General features: G+C 53.2%; 1 protein-coding gene across 1 annotated transcript in view; it reads right to left on the reverse strand.

The window, feature by feature from the left end:
* Myo15a (myosin XVA) overlaps positions 1 to 12558 on the reverse strand; it is a 54691-nt gene that overhangs the window by 16409 nt on the left and 25724 nt on the right. Inside the window, exons 30-55 of the mRNA XM_052195553.1 lie at positions 11884 to 12047; positions 11601 to 11673; positions 11233 to 11424; positions 10772 to 10932; positions 10579 to 10673; positions 10017 to 10137; positions 9843 to 9910; positions 9581 to 9658; positions 9239 to 9419; positions 9020 to 9152; positions 8688 to 8793; positions 8486 to 8558; positions 7719 to 7840; positions 7464 to 7523; positions 6941 to 7016; positions 6528 to 6643; positions 6324 to 6442; positions 5512 to 5653; positions 4775 to 4886; positions 4610 to 4684; positions 4063 to 4241; positions 3746 to 3861; positions 3454 to 3526; positions 3118 to 3190; positions 2839 to 2912; positions 2571 to 2653 (exon numbers count right to left, since the gene is read on the reverse strand). Coding sequence (XP_052051513.1) covers positions 2571 to 2653; positions 2839 to 2912; positions 3118 to 3190; positions 3454 to 3526; positions 3746 to 3861; positions 4063 to 4241; positions 4610 to 4684; positions 4775 to 4886; positions 5512 to 5653; positions 6324 to 6442; positions 6528 to 6643; positions 6941 to 7016; positions 7464 to 7523; positions 7719 to 7840; positions 8486 to 8558; positions 8688 to 8793; positions 9020 to 9152; positions 9239 to 9419; positions 9581 to 9658; positions 9843 to 9910; positions 10017 to 10137; positions 10579 to 10673; positions 10772 to 10932; positions 11233 to 11424; positions 11601 to 11673; positions 11884 to 12047 — 2865 coding nt within the window. The remainder of the gene's footprint in view (positions 1 to 2570; positions 2654 to 2838; positions 2913 to 3117; positions 3191 to 3453; positions 3527 to 3745; positions 3862 to 4062; positions 4242 to 4609; positions 4685 to 4774; positions 4887 to 5511; positions 5654 to 6323; positions 6443 to 6527; positions 6644 to 6940; positions 7017 to 7463; positions 7524 to 7718; positions 7841 to 8485; positions 8559 to 8687; positions 8794 to 9019; positions 9153 to 9238; positions 9420 to 9580; positions 9659 to 9842; positions 9911 to 10016; positions 10138 to 10578; positions 10674 to 10771; positions 10933 to 11232; positions 11425 to 11600; positions 11674 to 11883; positions 12048 to 12558) is intronic.

A 12558-nucleotide genomic window follows, 5' to 3' on the forward strand; every position in this document is an offset into this window, starting at 1 on the left:
TTTTTTTTTTTTTTGGTTTTTTGGATTTGATTTTTTCGAGACAGGGTTTCTCTGTGTAGCCCTGGCTGTCCTGGAGCTCACTCTGTAGACTTTCTCAAACTCAGAAATCCGCCTGCCTCTGCCTCCCAGAGTGCTGGGATTACAGGCGTGCGTCACCACCGCCCGGCTTCTTCAGCTTCTGAAGGTCTTACAGCAATTACCACTATGCCAGTGTGACTTTATTTTAACTCTCTGGTGCTTTGACATCAACTGTCCCTCATTGTGGGAATGAGATCTGATCCCTCATTCAGGGACATGGTAAATGACAAATGTCAAGGAGTTTGTGCCAATCAAACCCTTTAAAACGAGGCCAGGTATAATCGGAGCCCACTGTTCGCCCTCTGTGTTTCAGCATCTCACAAATACTGTACGATCTCTTTTACTTTTGTGTAAATTTTCTTTATATTCATTTGCATAACTGTATACCTGCACTAGTGCACACACGGAGGTCAGAGGGCAACTTCAGCAGTCAGTTCTCTCTTCTACCACATGGGGTCCAGGGATTAAACTCACGTTCTCAGGTTTGGAGGCAAGCACCTGAGGCATCTCACCAGCCCCCAGTCCCACTTTGTTTTGAGACAGGCTGGCCTTGAACTCAGTATATAGCCAAGGATGGCCCTGAACGTCTGTTCCTCCGACTTCTGCCTCCTGAGTTCTGGGATTACAGGCATGCCACCACACCCAGGTTTTGTTCAGGTTCTTTTGTCAGAAGTCATCTTTCAGAGACTGGAGAGATGGCTCACAGGGTAAAGGCACTTGCAACCAAGATGGGTAACCTGAGTTCAATCCTGGAGACCCACATGGTAGAAGGGAAAACCTCTCATCTGCTTTTCTCTAACCTCCACGCATGGACTGTGGTTGTATCCTCGCCACTAACACCCTACCACTAAATGTAATGTGTGTTTTTTTTAATAAGATTTATTTATTTTATGTATATGAATATTCTATCAGCAATTACATCTGCCTGCCAGAGGGCATCAGATCCCATTACAGATAGTTGTGAACCATCATGTGGTTGCTGAGAATAGAACTCACTAGAGGAGCAGCCAGCGTCCATAACCACTGAGCTATCTCTCCAGCCCCTATAATGTGTTCTTTATTCCAAGTTGGACTTGGAAGGGTGAAACTTTCTTGAAAGTCCAAAATGAATTTCAAATACTCATTTCTCTGCTTTATCAAATATCAGTAAACAGCAATTGAAGTGGAAGATTAGAAAAGTCCCCAGGTATAGTGATCTGAGAGCTGTGTGGGACTGTCTGACCATTCCTATCCTATCCAGGGTCAACTTGTTAAAGTGACTGACAAAAAAAATGTATTCCTCTGGCTAGGACTTGGCAAAAGTGTTATTGGTGCTGCGAGGCTCAGCTGCCCAACCTCAGAGTACCAACTGTGTCGTAACAGTGAAAGTAGAAAAGAGGCGTCCTAGTAAGAGTGACCACATGGGGACCAGACCCTACCCACTCCCCCAAGTCCATCTTTTTGGATTTGAGAATTTCTGTAGCAAAGTGGGTCAGTATTGTTTTTCTTTTTCTCTTTCTCTCTTTCTCTCTTTCTCTCTTTCTCTCTTTCTTTCTTTCTTTCTTTCTTTCTTTCTTTCTTTCTTTCTTTCTTTCTTTCTTTCTTTTTGGTTTCTTGGATTTGGTTTTTTTGAGACAGGGTTTCTCTGTGAAGCCCTGGCTGTCCTGGAACTCACTCTGTAGACCAGGCAGGCCTCGAACTCAGAAATCTGCCTGCCTCTGCCTCCCAGAGTGCTGGGATTACAGGCACATGCCACCACCGCCTGGCCAGTATTGCTTTTCTTATAATTCCTGAGCTAAAGAACTATTTCTCAAAGCTGTCACTTTGCTAACTGTGAGAGACTACATGAGAATGTAATCATCCTAGAAGGAAAAAGGGAGGAGCAGAAGATGGAGGACACCTGCCACCTTTCTGAAGAGTCATTGGTTTATTAATATTAATATTAATATGATGATAATGATGATGTGTGTGCTTGTTTGTGGGTATGTGCACATGAGGGCAGTGCCTATTGAGTCCAGAAGATAGAGTTGGATGCCCTGGAGCTGGAGTCGTAGGCAATTGTGAGCTGCCTGGCATGGGTGCTGGGTACTGAACTTAGTTCCTCTGGGAGAGCAGCAAGTACTTTTAACCATCTCCCCGCCCCTGAAAGCGTGCTTTCTAGTGGTACCTGGACTCAACTGTGCCCGAAAGCACACCCTGACTGACTTTCAGGTGCTTGAACTAATAGGTTCTTGCCTTTGCTCAAACTACCCTGAGTTGGATTTCTGTTGCATGGAACCAAGAACTGGTACTGCATCCCACGCACCTAGGGACTGAAAATGAAAATTTCTGGCAATGGAACAAGGTTGCCTGTTTCATAAATGAAGAAAGAGGAGAGATGTCATGCTCTAGACCAAGCAGCTCTTAAAACATAAAGCAGGAAAGCAGGGGAGTGGCCAGAAGCTGAGGAGGGAGCAGTCCTGAGATGGGGGAGTGGAGTGTGGACACTGCACTGAGAGGCTCAGGCGACTCACTGCTTAGAGCTGGTGTTGTCCGTGATCTGCTTCACGATCTGGCAGTAGCACTCATCCCTCATGACCTCATGATCTCCACAAAGCTGGAAAAAGGCACGCCGAATCACCCGCTGTGCCAGGTCTGGAAGTTCTCAGCCCTCCATGCACCAGCAGGATACGTTCACTCCTCTCTGGGCAACCTAAGAGGTTTCCCGCACTATAACTGGATAACTGGGGAAACCAAGACACAGGGCTAGAAGGAAGCACGAGGCAATGCCTCAGGACTGACCTTCAGGAGGGTACAGAGCACATCCAGTTCACTCTGGCCCTTCAGTGGGGCGTCTCCCATGAACCTCATAACAGCTGTAGGAAAGAATCACCCTGCTCAGGCCCATCATGCCTGAAGCTGCCCATCCCAAGGGGCCCCCACAGTCCATTCCTTCTCTGGGAGCCTGCCTCTGAGACAGCAAGAGGCTCCCATTCTCTTCAAAGTGCCTCAGGTTTGGAGAAGAGGCAACGCAAAAGAGAGGTAACAAACACAGGTCACACAGTATTACATCCCACACACCTACAAACATGTCAACCGCCATCTTGTTGAGATTGCTGTCACTGAGTTCAATGAGGGATTCCTGGATCGGGACCTGTGAAGAGACCAAAGAGTTGTATCACAATGGAGTGGGGACAGAACAGAAGAGGGATTGCACCATGCCTTCAGACTGTATTACAGCAGCTTGGTGAGCCCACATCACAAAACAGGGACAGTCACTGACTGTGCTGCAAAGAACCCTGCTCCAGATGCTGACAGCCAGAGGCTTTCAATGGAGACAAGTATTTGCTCTAGGGGATAGAAAGGTTTCTGCAATACCACCCTACAGATGAGAAAACCGAGGCACAGAACATGCACCTTAGTGAAGCAAAGCATGTCTTCCAGAGTTTTGGACTCCCGATCCTCCTTGGATTTCAGCTTGAGGCCATCCCTGCAACAAATGGGTGCCACTACCCAGTCTTGCATCCCAGCCTTTGGCCACATCTCTGCCCCTTCCAGTCAGTCTACCCGCAGGAAGGCACCCAGAGTCTGAGACTAAGGGGCTTCCTGATCCACCCTGCAGAAGTGGAGCTGGCGGCCAACAGCCTAAAGCTCGCTCTAACGAGTTCAAGACAGAGAAGGGGAAGAAGAACACGGGATCACTACCCACCGGGGACGCCTCCGAGGGTCTCGGAAATACTTCTGGGCAAATTCGAGCATTGTGCTCGATGGGAGCGCCACGGACTCTTCTCCGCTGTCTGCGGAACGCGCCCTGACTGGGGGACCCTGCGGGATAGGTGCAGTTGCCGAGGCCCATCGCCAACTCCACTTCGACCCTCCTGGGAAAGCTGACTTGGCCCCTTCAAGCCTAACCACTTGCAAAGACTCCGCTTCTAAGTCAAGCCCCGCCCTCTAGGCCAGTCCCTTGCATGGGATTGGCTGCGTCCACTCTGACCCCGCCCCTGCACTTACCACCTTGCCCCTCACCTCTCTCCGGCGCCCCACCTCCCGTGCGGCAGCAGCTGAGGCCACCGCGGCGGCTACCGCTGCAGCCCGGCCCCGCCCCGGCTCGGCCGGGAGCTGTAAGAAGTCTGGTGCAGCAGCGGGCTGCACGAGCTCTGAAGGAAATCGGCCTACGCGCCCGTGGACGGCCCCGAACCGCCAGCCTAGGGACAAGTAGAGGAAAGATGGGAAGGTCTTGTTTTGGGACAGAGCGGGTCCTTTAAGGAGGTTTGGGTACACCCTTGGTCAATTCCTAGTACTGTTTTTGTCTTTGGGTTTTTTGTTTGTTTGTTTGTTTTTTGGTGGTACTTGAAATAAATGTCAAGAGCAACAGGCCATACATAGACTCGGAGACACACCTCAGCCATATGTGCAGGTAGAAGTTGAAGAGTTGTTGGCTCGCACTGTCAGGTCACCGCAGGAGACCAAGAGGGGCACCAATAAACTCTTATCATGTGTCTGCAGTGTGTTTGGAACCTAGACTAGTACCCCTATTTGGCGCTGCAGGTTTGGGGTATGTGCAAGGACTCACCAAAGTCAGGGCCTCTCCGCCGCAGTTCCTCCAGGTACACCAGTTTCTTGCGGACTACACAGCCTGCGCTGTAGCCTGTGGGAGGAGCTTGCATGAGCACAGGCCAGGGAAGCCTTCTCCCAGCCTCCTTTCTTTTGCATTCTTCCACCCAGCCATGGAACTGACCCACTCTAGGTGGTTCCAGGCTCTGCAGGTGGATGATGTCACCCTTGTGGAAGGATAGCAGCTCGGGGTCTTCAGACAGGAAGTTCCTCACTGCCACCACATAATCAGAATCCTGGAAAACACCAGGAATAGAGTGCTGTGTACTGACAGCCTTCATTCCAGGGGCTTCCAGCCTTTCTACTGCTCCTTCCGTTCTCCCAAGCCACCAGAGAAGGCACAGGCGGCTTCCCTAGGTGCCTAGGCACTGCCCTAGGTGGGCAGGGGAAGTGATGAGTGTTCCCTAGAGAGGCAGGGGGTAAGGCATTACACAGGATAGAAGCCTGGGGCTGCTGGGCACACTCTTGTGTCGCTGATCCCTCCCTAAGCCTTCTGCTGAAGCCCCAACCCCCCCCCCCCGGGGCTGGGTGCTGGGCCTGGGTCATGTCCTGCCAAGGGGTAGGGGTGAACAGAGATGGAGGTTCAGTAAGCAAGTAATGCAGTAATTCTGAGGAGACAATTGCTTGGGGGCTTGGAGGAGATGAGATGCATCCCACACGAAGGGCAGGCGTGAAGAAGATGCCGGAAAGCAAAAGGACCACAGAGGGAAGACACAGATATCTCACTGGCGTCAACACCTGTGGGTATGTTCTGTGGTGTGCACACCTAACAGTGGATTCACACTCTGGGCAGAGAGGCTGTGGTATATCTGTATTGCAGCGGCGGGCAACCCCCCCCCCTCCCCGCGGAGGAATCCCAACCTTCTTCAGTTCCAGAATGAAGGTGTCTACTAGGGTCTTGACCTGCTGAGCCCGGGCTGAGAAAAGGATGACCTTCTCGCTGGTCAGGTTAAACTCTAGCATGTTCTGAGATGGCATGGTTACAAACAGGATGTCTGCAAAGCTGGAGGGAGAGAAGGTGACAAGAGGCCAGGACCTTATGGCCAAGAAGATGTCCCCCCTCCTGGGCGTTTTCTGTTTCTGCTTCCTCTCTGATCTATCTGTGGGCTCTGTGTATCTCTTAAAACCCTTGTACCACATTCCAGCCCCACAGTCCAACTACAAAACCAGACTATGCCCACACAATATCTTTGTCTCATCTGTTGGCCCAGGTTTCTCCATTTTATCCTTTAGGGCAAGGAGCTTTCTCCTGACCAGTGATCAAAGCTCTTTCCTGGCCTTATGTTGAAATGGACAAAGAGACTCCAGTAGAGAGACTGGGCACTCAGCAGGGCCTCGGGGCGAGGGACACCTCCTCTCCCAGATGCCCATGGACTTGGTTGATCTCAGCAGTTACTCCTCTGTACAGTGAGCTCTGCAGGCTGGGCTGGCATGCGGCTTCAGAAGTGGAGTAGTGGCTCCCAGCTCTACCACTCCCTGCCTCTGTGACCAGAGACCACCAGCTTCTTTCTCTGTGCCTCACTTTCCAAATCTCTAACATGGTCTTAAATATCAGGCTTGGCATAGCCGGCGCATCACGGGTGCTTAATAACAGCTCAGAGGAGCGCAGTGAGCCGTTGACACCGGTCTGTGCCTGTGTCCAGACAGCCCGCTCCCCCCTGCCTGCCAATCACCTGTATGCACACAGGACCTGGAGCCGCCTGCCGGCCTCCCTGCTGCCTTTGACCATCCTCAGGAGCTTGATGCCAGTGTGGGATACAGCTAGGATCTGCACGCCAGTGCCAACACTGCCCTAGGAAGTGTGAACCCGGTGAGGCCTTCCGTCATTATCCCTGGCTGCTCTGGGCAGGCAGGAAGGGGTGTTCAGGGACTCCTACCATTGCTGGGAAGAGGCGGGAGAAGTAGATCTCCCAGCTGTCTCGGGCCATACTGATGGCTGCCCGCTTCACGCTTTCTGTTACCAGAGGTCGCTGTGTGTCCAGCTGGTTATGGGCTAAGGAAGACCAATTCTGCTCAAGACCCTCTTCCCTCCTTGACAGGGTAGGGGTAGGGATGGGAGGCTGGTGCCAGCAACAAGCTATCTGAGCAGTAGAAGCCACGGATAGATGAAAGGGCCACACTGTGTGTTACGTGTTACTGGTCTCCAAACATGCAGCCCAGAGAAGCTGAGTAAGGACAGGCCAGTGTGGGAGGCAAGAGGCCTGGGCGTGTCCTTAGCCTTCTTCCAGGCGACGGCTGACCCCCAATCTGGTTGACTGCCCATCAGCATCCCTTCCCCTCCCCAAGGTACCAAACAGGGCCTTCATCTGCAGCCGCTCATCCTCAGATATGCGCAGGCAAGCCTCAGAGAGTGTGTCATGCAGGATCTGTAAGAAGAAGTGTGTCCCAGCAGCTGGCCAATGAATTCCCCTGCCAGACACTGGGGTCTATGTTTGGGTTCATGGGAAGGGGTTCCTGCTCTGCAGCACTAGGGTCATCTGTAAAATGGGTTGCCTTTGTTATCCAAGCCTTCACACGGTCATCTTCCTAACCCTTTCTGCTTCTGGTTTCCACGTGTGTCCAGTGAGGCTGGGATTTGACCGCTGGGCCCTAGTGGACCCAGAGTGACTGTTTTGTTTTGTTGATATGGGGCCTTATATCAAAACTCCTGCTGCTTCTTTCTCCACCTTCTGGGTGCTGGGGTTACAGGCATGCACATATTTTGAATTGTGACTTATTAGATGGACGTGTGGCCTTGCTAAGGGGGAGGGAATCAGTAAAGCAGCTCTCAAACCCACAGACCCTGCACGTGGGAGTGAAGAAGAAGGCCTCACCTGCCGGAACAGGAGGTCTAGCTGCACGGGGTGACTATAGCTGTCCTTAGGGTAAAAGACCTGTGTGGGAAGACCTTAGTTACCCATGGGTTACCCCTCCTTTTAATTGGACCTCACCCCCAGATGCAGCCCCTGGCTAACTCCTATCCTAGCTCCAGCCCCACTCCCATTCGTCACTGTTCCCCTGCCCTGGCTCTGCACATATTTAGCTCCACCCATATTTATTTAGCTCATCCTCTGGCCTGCTCCTGGCACCTCTTTGCGCAGGAAGATCCGCCAGGGGACGTCCTGGTAGCCATAGAAGTTGGGGTTGACTAGGCGGTGCAGCTGTGTCTGGACAGGATCCTCTGGAGGCTCCAGCGACCTTGAAGGCTGCACTGTAGAGGCAGGGGCAGAGAGTCTACCGGGTTTCTTGGGACCCAGCAGGAAAGGCAGGACCACAAGAGGCTGATGGTGGTGTTAGGAGGTGCTGTGGAAGTACAGCAGAGTAGTTCAGGCTGGACAAACCTCTCTGAAGTGATATTTGAGCTGACACCTGATTGATGGGCAAGAAGGAGCCAGGCGCCCAAAGACTCCTCTTGGAGGAGACAGCCATGCAAAGGTCTTGAGGTGGGAGCAAGTTGGGTGTGCTAGTTACAGGAACTGAATATGCCAAGAGGGAGGAGGCGAGAGGGTGTCAGAGACATGATGTGACCTGATTTGAATCTTAGGGTCACTGCCTGATTAGGGCACAAAGGTTTATAGCTCTGGTCTGATACTTGGGAAGCCATTAAACATCTTCATGCCTCTGTCCCCATCTTTAACAGGTAGGAACAAATAGTATTGTTTTGATGAGTTTCTATAGGATTCACTGAAGCCAAGGTGGCGCTGGTCTGAAGCTAGGGATTTAAGAGGTGATGTCATAATGACACAGTGTGTACTTTTGACTCAGAGACACACACAGCCCCAGAGACACCCCCTGTGCTCACAGGCTCAGTCGCTCACTTGAACACCACCGGCATGTTCCACCCTGTGGGCCTCACCTGGGGTGGGCCCCATGCATGGCCTTGGAGCACTAGTCACCGGCTTCACCATGGCCACAGCCTCTCTGGACACCTGTCCCGCCACAAAGAGAACACTCAGGGGACAGTAAGCAGGCCATGGAAGGGAGGCCTAGGGCCATGCCGAGAGGGCAGGTGGCTCCTGAGGCCTCTATCCCTGTGGTGTGCCCAACCCACTCTTTACCTGAGTGCCAGGTACAACTGCCAGTTGAGTCTTCTGTCCCTTCAGAATCATTAGAGCTTCCTCATGGGGGTCAGGTGGCCTCCTGAACACTTTTCCACCATCCGTTCTGGCAGGTGACCCATGGCAGGTTAGACACGAGGTATCCCTTAATCCACAGTCCCCATAATGGGGACCCCTCCCCTAGACACCAATGCAAACAAGCACCAGAGAGGAGCTGAGGCTGTTCAGCATAACAGAGACCACGTCAGCCTGAGCCTCTGGTTGCCCAGGGGCTCATCTCAAGTGGTGATGAGCCCAGGGCAGGGAAACTGAGGGCTGACGACTGGACGCACCTGCGGGCCTCAGGGTGTCCTGCCCAGGGTGGCTGCTTGTACTGCTTGATGATGCTTCTGATCTGCTGTGTGGGCTGAGGGAAGTGCTCAGAATTGAGTGTGGAATACCGAACCAGCTCAGGGGAGGTCGAACCTGTGAGGACGGGTGGCCAGGTGAGGTCATTGGATCGGGTTGCCCTGGACTATCTGGGCAGTCTCTGGGCTTGGATGGACACTCACTGGATTCTGGAACAGTCCAATCCTGAGCTAGGATTGGAGCAGCCACGGGCTTGCTAGGGATCTTTGGGGCTTTTGCCACGGAGCCTGGGGCCAAGGACTGTGGAGTTGGACGCACCAGCACAGGCTTGGCTGGGGGACCAGTGCCTACAGTCTTCGGCCGTGCCTCTGGTGGTAGGGGTCTCTGTGGAGAACAGGCCATGAGGTGGCCATCCAGGACATACTGGCTTATACCCAGGTACCATCTCTGCCCAAAGTGGACTACAGGATCCCTGGCCTCAGAGAGGCACGGTAAACTCCTGGGTTATCACAGTATTCCTGTTTATCCTGGGCAGCTCTGCTCACCTCTGGGAGCTGAGGTCTTGAGGTTGCACTCAGAGGCTGCTGCTGGAGTGCCAAGGCCTGTAGGGTCATCTCCCGGGCCTGGGGATAGGTGACCATGGTGACCAGGTGGACCTACTTCTGTGTACACATTGGTATATGCATACGTGTGCACACATACACACACACACTATGCCCTGTCCCCACTCCTCTGTCCCCACTTACCAGTAGCACAGCCACACACACACACACCCACACACACACACCTTGCCCTGTCCCCACTTACCAGTAGCACAGCCTGCCTATGGATGAAGGCTTGCTGCAGAGCCAGTGTGGAGGCATCCAGGCCTGGGACTGGGGATGCAGGCGGAGGACACAGGTGAGCACAGGTGTTGGGGAAGCAAGAGCTCCCCTGCACATCCCCCGCCCCTCGCCCAGAACACGCTTAGGAGGCACTGACTAGGCTTGAGCTTGGGTTCTGGGGGTCTCCGGGAGGAATCCTCAGAAGCACTGCTACCACCTCCACCTGGCTGGCCCCCACCTTTCATACGGTAGGCGATGGCTGTCGGCTTCTCCAGGTCCTGGGGCAGCAGTGGCCTCCTCACTGCTGTGATCCCCAGGATCCATGGCAACAGGCACCTGACACCAGCCCGAGCTCCCAACCCACCCCCTCCACAAGAAATGAACCGTGGGAGTCGCTGTCCGTGCTGTGGTTTCCTGGGGCAAGGGAATCTTGTGAGATTTGGGAACAGGTGTTCCAGCAAGCCATTCCATTAGGGTGGCTTCTGCCACATGTGACAGCTGGGGTCCTGAGAGTTAGCTGAGGGTCCTTCCAGGGAAGCCAGGGACATTCTCAGCTGCCAGGTGATCCCAAGGTTTCCCTCTCCCCAGCTAGACCCAGACTGGACCCCCAGCCCCAGGGCCCTGGCTGTGTAAGGCTCAGAGTGTTACCCTAAGAAATGGGTTCTATCTCAGTGCACACACTGAGCCTGCCACCTGCAAGGATCCCTCTGCATCCCTACCGCATCCCCACAGGCCAGCACAGGGTCGAAGAGGCTGTCCAAGTAGCCATCCAGCTCCCTGGGGGGCACGGTGGGCTCTTTAGTGCTGTCCACAGCTGCTGGGGGCCACAAAAGGACCAAGTTTACTTGTCCTGTGGGTCTCTACGCCCTCAGGGTTCTTTTCCCTTTAGTACAATGGCCATTCCTGATTAACCTTGGCGGTTTGATGTCCATCTCTGGGCCTCAGTTTCTCCATTTGTACCATCCTCTTTGTGGCTGCAGTACTCATCAAAGTCAGGCATTTTGGCCATGTGGTCCTGGGGGCGGGGCCTTGTGGGTGTGTCCTCGTCTGAGTCCCAGCAGTTCCCAAACACTCTGTGGATGAAAAGGGAGGCACAGGACAGCTGACCCAAAAAGGTCCCCTGAAATGTCTATGTGTCCTAGGTTGGGTGGCTTCCACAACTGAAATAGAGAATTACTAGACGCTGCGCTGCACACTTGCAGCTCCAGGCTCAGAAGCTGAGGTAGGATAGCTTGAGCCCAGGAACTCGGGGTCCGCTTAGCTCAAAACACCAAACACAAAACAGTCGCCAACCCCAGAACTCAGCTTTTCCCAGCAGTTGATGGGTAAAGCCAGCTGCCCAGGGGAGGTGGTCTGGGCAAGTAGCTACATACCCTCTGGTGTCTCCCCTGACAGCCAAAGGCCCTTCTGCACCCACTATGAAGTAGGATTTCTGTCGTGGGAAGCCCCTGAGCAGTTCCAGGTCTGACACCAGGTCCAGCACATAGTCATGTCCAGCCAGCTCTGCCCACTGGACTCCATTCTTCATGGCCACTGTCCAGCCCCTCCAACCATCAGCCAGCCCCCTGGTCAGTGTGCAGAGGAATAGAGATAAAATGTGAAACTGGGAGGCACTGCCTGGAGACTCTGGGGTATGAGTCAGACCCCAGGCATGCCCTTTGTATCTCCCAGGGATGGTGTCTCCTGCTCCTCCCTCCTTTCCAGGTCATAGGGTACTGTGTGGGGCAGTCTAGGAACCAACCTGTGCTTTAGGATGTCTCCAGCCACCACTTCTCCCGTACTCCAGGCGTGCACCGGACAGGAGAACTGGTCACCTGGCACAGCAATTGTACTCAGTCTGGGGCATCTTCAGGCCAACCTCACTGGCTCCTGTGCCCCTATCCCCTATCTCAATCCCCAATTCCCTGCACTGCTACACTGGCACGAGCCCTCCCAGCTTCAGAACCTTCTGTGGTTGCTGCTGACTCCTGCTGCTCTTCCTTCAGGAAGAGAAGAGAAGCAGCCTGAGGGAGGAGCCTACGTACCGTTGAAGCAGCTCACATCTAGAGCCATACTGGCCTTCTCCTGAATGGCAGTCCACTCCAGCTGAGTCGGGGGAAAGGTCCGGGCAGCCCCTGAGCCCATAGCCTGCAGGAGGCGTTGCTGGCACACGGCCTGGAAGCCATTCTGCCCATAATCAGATACAAACCTGGAGGAAGAATTGGGAGAGAAAGGTCTCTTCCAGCCTAGAGTATCTACCGGGGCTGGCCTCAAAAAGGAAACCCCAGGTATAACGCGACTTTTTATTCACCTGAAGTAATAGTTGTCTCAGAGGCTTATTGCCTCAGTATGCTAACCTAGGTCTAGTCCTGGAAGCTTCTAGCCTTTGTACAATCTAATCTAGGCCTAGAATGTTTTCAGCCCCTGAGACTTACTGCTGAAGAAGCTCACCATTTCTTGTTCTTTCTGAACTCTGGCTGGCTGCTGGTTCAATATAGCTGTACTGGCTCAAACTCCTCACCAAGCTGACTGATTCAGACTGGCTTCTCTAAGCTTCTCTTGAATCGCTCTGCTTGGCAATCTATTCCAATCTAGCTTCTGCTCAGTCTCTGGATCATTCTGTCTTTATCTGTGTCTAGCTTGTTCTCTCTTTAACCTGTCTTCTCTGTACAACTGTCCTGGTAAACTGCTGCCGCCTCCTCTCTTCCTCTCTCTCTCTC

The sequence above is a fragment of the Apodemus sylvaticus genome, chromosome 10 (assembly GCF_947179515.1).
Source record: "Apodemus sylvaticus chromosome 10, mApoSyl1.1, whole genome shotgun sequence".
Classification (NCBI taxonomy): domain Eukaryota; kingdom Metazoa; phylum Chordata; class Mammalia; order Rodentia; family Muridae; genus Apodemus; species Apodemus sylvaticus.